Source organism: Thunnus maccoyii, chromosome 22 (assembly GCF_910596095.1).
Source record: "Thunnus maccoyii chromosome 22, fThuMac1.1, whole genome shotgun sequence".
Classification (NCBI taxonomy): Eukaryota; Metazoa; Chordata; class Actinopteri; order Scombriformes; family Scombridae; genus Thunnus; species Thunnus maccoyii.
The window spans coordinates 22360183-22366755 of record NC_056554.1 but is presented as its reverse complement, the minus strand read 5'-3'; the positions used below and the strand labels follow the sequence as shown (position 1 = coordinate 22366755).

Sequence of the window (6573 nt, the reverse complement as noted above, 5' to 3'; positions counted from 1 at the left end):
GAAACCAAACAAGTTCCCTCACCTCTGGTCTAGAACACGTCCCCTTTCATCTACTGGAAACAAAACAGGTTCCCTCACCTCTGGTCCAGAAAACGTCCCCTTTCATCTAATGGAAACCAAACAAGTTCCCTCACCTCTGGTCTAGAACACGGCCCCTTTCATCTAATGGAAACCTAACAAGTTTCCTCACCTCTGGTCTAGAACACGTCCCCTTTCATCTACTGGAAACAAAACAAGTTCCCTCACCTCTGGTCCAGAAAACGTCCCCTTTCATCTAATGGAAACCAAACAAGTTCCCTCACCTCTGGTCCAGAAAACGTCCCCTTTCATCTAATGGAAACCAAACAAGTTCCCTCACCTCTGGTCCAGAAAACGTCCCCTTTCATCTAATGGAAACCAAACAAGTTCTCTCACCTCTGGTCTAGAATACATCCCCTTTTATCAACTGAATACAAGTTCCCTCAACTCTCGTCTAGAAAACGTCCCCTTTCATCTACTAGAAACCAAACAAGTTCCCTCACCTCTGGTCTAGAACATGGCCCCTTTCATTTAATGGAAACCTAATAAGTTCTCTCACCTCTGGTCTAGAATACATCCCCTTTTATCAACTGAATACAAGTTCCCTCGAACTCTGGTCCAGAAAACGTCCCCTTTCATCGACTGGAAACCAAACAAGTTTCTCACCTCTGGTCTAGAACACGGCCCCTTTCATCTAATGGAAACCAAACAAGTTCCCTCACCTCTGGTCTAGAATACGTCCCCTTTCATCTAATGGAAACCAAACAAGTTCCCTCACCTCTGGTCTAGAATACGTCCCCTTTCATCTACTTGAAACCAAACAAGTTCCCTCAAATTTGGTCTAGAACTAATCCCCTTTCCCATTTCATCTACTGGAAACAAAACAAGTTCTCACATCTCCGGTCTAGAAGATGTCTCAATTTATCAACTGAATAAAGAGCCTAAACACATCCAGTACCTTCTGCTATAAAGTGGAAACCAAACATGCTGACTCAACTCTGGTCTTGAACCAGTCCTCTTTCATCTACTGGAAACTTAACAAGTCTCCCACCACTGGTCTAGAACTCTTCCCATTTTAACAACAGGATACTGAAAATCTTGAACTTGGAACATCTTCTACAGGTGATGAAACCAGTTGCCCCACTTTTGTTCCAGAAGAAGTCCCCTTTCATCTACCAGATACCAAACAAGTTTCATCACCTGTGGTCTAGAGCACATCTTTGTTGTTCTCCTGGAAGTTACCTCAAATGTGGTCTACAACCCATCCCTTTCTGGTAACCAAACAAGTTTGCACACCTCTAGTCTGTAACTTGTTCCTGTTTTTTCTACAGAAACTAAATAAGTTCCCTCAAATATGGTCTTAATCCAGTCCTGTTCAACTGGGAGCCAAACAAGTTCCCTCACCTCTGGTCTAGAATTTGTCCCATTTTATCTAGTTGATAGAGAACAAGTTCCCTCAACTGTTGTCTGGAATTTGTTTCTGTTTCTTCAATGGGAAACCAAATGAGTTACTTCACATCTGTTCCAGAAGACGTCTACTTTCTTCTACTGGATACTGAACAAGTTACATCACATCTGGCCTAGAACCCATTCCAGTTTTTCTCCTAGAAACCAAACACAAAGTTCACTGGAACACACATCCCTTTTCATGTACAGAAAAACAGTTCCATCAGCTCTGGTCTAGAATACGTTCCAGTTCACCTACTGGAAACCAAAAGAGTTCCCTCAGATCTTGCCTAGAACACCCTTTCATTTGCTGGACACTGAACGACTTCCCTCACTGGTTGATCCAGAAGTGTCCAGTTTCATCTACTGGAAACCCAAACAAGTTCTAACTGCTGGACCAGAACCGTCCAGTTGCTTCTATTTGACACCAAACCAGTTCCCCTAACTGGTCGACAATATGTCTTGTTTCATCTACTGGAAACCATTTCTGGTCTAGAGCACATCCACTGGAATACAAACTGGTTCTGCAAACCCCCCTCTCGTCTTGGACATCTAGCATTAAATCAACTGAAAACTACAAAAATGTTTCTTCTGCTGCTGTAATGTAGGAAAGTATTTACTTCCTCTTTAATAAGCTCTATTGAATCCACTTTGCTCTATAAGAGGAGTCCTATTTCGTTTTGGCTAGACAGTAATGAAGTCGCCTCACTGCTGCTTGAAGGACATGCACCATATCGGCACTGGGAAACCATGAAGGTGCTATTGGACACATCCTGTTTCAACAACCAGTGTCTCATGGGCTTGGACCATTTTGTGGAAGTGGCCCTTACCTCTGGTCTGAATGACACCATTTCAACTTTGAGGCTCTAACAAAAGGCCTCAAACTATTTCGTAAAGGATATAACAACTGATTCATTCGTAAACGTTCCCTCTGGTACAGGGATTATTTTCTCTGTCGTCCCTGCCGCTTCGCGACCAGGATGTCTTCCATTTATTCTGGGAAATGTCCCGTTTCTCCTGCCTTTAACCTCCAGCTCTCTTTCTGCTGGCCTGAAGGACGATTTCCATTTCTCCGACTTGGCACCCACCAATCTGAGGAGATATAGTACTGTGCCTGATTACGCTGCTGATGAATTCCTCTTAATATCCTAAATCTCAACCCTTTCATTTCCTGTATCTACACATAAGGCTCATTGTTTTCAGTTTTTACAGATTTTTGCTAAGATATACCTGGGGTTTTGAAAAGGAGCAGATCGGTTTACAGGAACAGGTTGACATTTTGGGAAATACATATAAAGATTAGGTGCAGTGGGAAACAGCTAGCCTGGCTCTGTCAAATCTTCAAAAATACACCTACTAGCACCTCCAAAGCTCAATAATTATCTATTTTTTAAGATCTGTTCACAAACAGAAATGTAAAAATGTCAATTTGGGATTTAAGAGGAAGATGGATTGTGTAATTGCTTAAAACAAGATTTTATCCATCTACCCAATACTGCATCTTTGCCGGCTGGCTGTTGCTATTGAAAAGACTCTGGCAAGTCACTGCTACTGGCTGTTGTTTGCAAAATAGTTACAGGACAAAATTCCTTATAAAACCATCAATTGTCTTTTTTACATTTTTGTTTATGTACAGATTGAACAAATACGTCATATATACACTACTTCTTATAATAATAGTCCAATCTTCTCATCTAGCTCTCGGCAAGAAAGCTCAAGTATTTTCCTATTAATATAAGCTTGCTTTCACCCAGGCTTTATATTCCTACGCATTTAAGTAGTTGTCTGATTGAAAAAGACACTTATCACGAAAGTTTACAGTAAGCAAAGTCCTCCAGCAGTTTGATGACCACTGCTCAGACAATGCTTCTGTAAATGGATGGTTAATTATAGAGTGATCGCGTTGCAATTGTTAGTTTTAAAACCCAATTTCGGTTAGTGTTGATTTTTTTTTTTTTAAACTGGATAAATAGTCTAAATAAATAAAAAGTTACAGGATATGTTTTTGAAAAATAAAAAACTTTAAACAATGAGCCCTATTTACACAGATTCTTTCACTCCACTGAAGGACACTTCCCATCAACAATCAAACCCGTCCTTCACCTATCCCCCAGGCTTTGTACTGTATCTCAAATGAACTGAGAGACGACTTCCAAACCTCATTTTAGCTAATTTCTAGGACAAGTTCAACAACCTTCCCAGGTTTCACCTGCAGTATGACTGAGCTAAGGGCACGTTCCAATCCAAAACCACAGCTCCCTGCCTTTCCTCCTGCCTGCAGTTTTACGGAGGATGAAATATGTTGTAAATAGTGTAAATATCACTCTGTCTGTTGGTGTCTGTCTGTGTGAGTCGGTTGTGAAGTAGGTTAACAGTAGCAGTTTGAAATAAAAAAATACTACAATGAAAAGAAATAATCTTGTCATAGACATGTGTCAGCACCCCAAAAAAACCTTGTTTTTTCCTGAAAAGCCAACATTTCTTGAATAAAAAAAGATTTTCCAAGTTCATATAAAAACATTTTGACATTTTAAAATGTATTTTCAGTAGTTAGTTAAAAAAACAAGGTGAAAAACAAAAGATTCAAGGTTTCTGAAGGGTGTTGACAAACTGTAATGAAAGAGTTCTTACCTTCAAGTTGAGTTCAGATACTTCCTGATAGATCTGGTAGCAAATGTTGCCTAGCAACAAAGAAACGGTTCCAGGAAAGGACGGGACAGTGGCGGATCTCTTTCCTTATGTGGTCACATGTCTGTGAGATGTGACATAGTGGGTCGTCCACCAATCATATCGCTCCATCCACACATCCATCATGTTGTCTGTTGATGTTACTGGTTATTAGAATCACTGAGCTTGTGCGTGCGTGTGTGTGCGTGTGTGTGCGTGTGTGTGTGTGTGTGTGTGTAAATAAGTGTGTATGAGTGATTTCCACAATGAAATTTAACTTAAAATCGTGGAAATGGGGGAAACTATGAGGTACAGTGTGTATGTGTGTGTGCATAAAGGGAAGGGGAGTCATTTTTTTTAAACTTGAAAAGAAGTGTCAGTCGTCATCTGGATAAATGTGTTGACCTGATGCAGTGTTATGACCTTTGAACTTAGCACGACTTCTCCATGGCCTTGACCTTTTGGTTGGAGCCACTGATTAAGAGTTTGGCGATGATGTGCTGTGGAGGCCATGGTTCAAACTTTGAGCTTTCTGTCACTTCGAGCTTCTAAAAAGACATAACCAGAAAAGACAGATTTAACGACTGACGTTTGCAGATGACAGTTGTCTCAGTCAAGTTTATGTAGTTAACCAGTTCAAATGGCAGCATTGGGTTCAGACTTGTACAGATTTGAGTTTTAATAATCAAACATTTGTTGTAATCATGAGACTCACGATTAAACATTAAACAAGCTTTTTATTTCAGCAGTGCAGACTCTCCACTAGGTTGGTAACAATACCTTTGTCTCACTATTTGGTACTGTACAATACACTTTGTTGTACGTTTGAATTTTAAAAAAACACTTTGTGAAAGCAGAAGATTCCTTATCTGATCAAATCTAAGAATGAGTGTTTTTAAGTTTAACAACAGGATTTAAAACAGTTTTTATCAAAGATTTTGGTGCAGAAACATTCTGCAAATAGTCCAGTTGGTCACAAAACCCAACTAGCAAATTTGCAACAAAGAAAAATAATGAAGCCAAATCCAGGAAAACTTAAAGTGCTCTTGAGGATATAGAAAACTTTTCAAGTACTCTTAGGCAGAGCAAGGAGAGGAGTTATATTAAAATCTTATATTGGTTAAAACACCAATTTAACCAAAGCAATTTTGATATTTCTGACCACCAACAAAGGCAATGTCTGTTTTTGTTTTATCTTTTTTCAGAAAATCAGTCATTTTTTCAACATTTTCAGGCAGCAGTTGGTACTTCAGTGTTGATTTACACACAGTATTCAGTTGCACCCACTAGTATTAAATGTATGTTAAAGAAAATGAGCACCCTTTAAGACGCAGAATTGATCACATTTTGTTATTCCAATTTTTTTAGTCCGTCCATTTTTTTCAGCACCATGATGCATATTGCCACATTTTTTGTCAGTCATAATAGTCAGAATTTATAATTTTGCTGTGGATGTTTGTGGCCTTAGTGCAGAAAAATTACACACTTCTCAAACACATTACAAAACAAATCACTGTAAAGTTGTCTCTCTGCCAACACTAAGTATTATAATACCAATTATTACTAACTAACTAATTATTTATCGCACTTAGACCCTCCTTACTGAATTACTGGAGAGGAAGTGTGGAGCCAACATGGCCGCCAATGAAAATGGCAACAGCAGTCAACTCTCTTAATCAGTGGCTTTGACCTTTGACCTTCTATGCCTGCTATGAACCCAGTAGTCTTAATTATTTTCTCTTTGCTTTATACCAAACCAAAAGGAGCCTTCTGTTGATGGTGTGCAGCCACACCCGGGTCGACTAGCAGCTGAAATCTTTTCAGTTCACATCACTTTTGTGTTAAAGTGTTATGCTATCTGTTAGCTCTTTGTCTCTCCAGCTGATGTATAGTGAGCCAGAAGGAGGAAAACGTGTTAAAGGTGGTTTTACCCCCTTTTGCAAACATTTTTCAAAATCCTTATACATGTTTCACTTTAGTTTACTATGCAATGAAAATCAACTTGCAGACACTTTGAACTTTGTTCAATTAATCATAAAAATAAGTCATTAATAATTTTTTGTCTAAGTTACTTTATAGTTTTCTCACAATGCAGTTGCGAGCAGGAACCTCTTACATGTTGGTGCATTAAAGAACGCTCAAACAAATGATGATTAAACGAAGCACTGTGTGAGCTGAATCGTTGGAGAATGAATTAAACCCAGAAGACAATTAAGAAACATGAACATTGCATAAAGCTTAATGTGAATTTCATGTTGCTCCTGTTGTTCCTGAATTACAAATGTTAGAGGTTCCTTGAATGCACCAAGAAAGACTTTTCAATTTAGTATTAAAGATGCCACATACTTGTGACCTACTAGAAAGTAACATCATTGTATCTTCCAGGCTGTAAATGCTATTTGGTAATTCAAAATGTGGGAACCCTCAAATCATAAATAGTTT

General features: G+C 39.0%; 1 protein-coding gene across 7 annotated transcripts in view; it reads right to left on the bottom strand.

The window, feature by feature from the left end:
* The window catches only part of LOC121889578 (SH3 domain-containing protein 19-like), a 71777-nt gene that overhangs the window by 3512 nt on the left and 61692 nt on the right, over positions 1-6573 (bottom strand). For 3 of the 7 annotated variants that reach the window (XR_006093566.1, XR_006093567.1, XR_006093568.1), the window contains exon 17: positions 4096-4216. Coding sequence is in view for 4 of the 7 variants with exons in the window: in XM_042401628.1 (XP_042257562.1) it covers positions 4563-4679 (117 nt within the window). In the remaining 3 variants the exon portion in view is untranslated. Of the gene's footprint in view, positions 1-4095; positions 4680-6573 lie in introns of those variants that run through there. The other 4 variants (XM_042401627.1, XM_042401631.1, XM_042401628.1 and 1 more) reach the window with 3 other exon arrangements.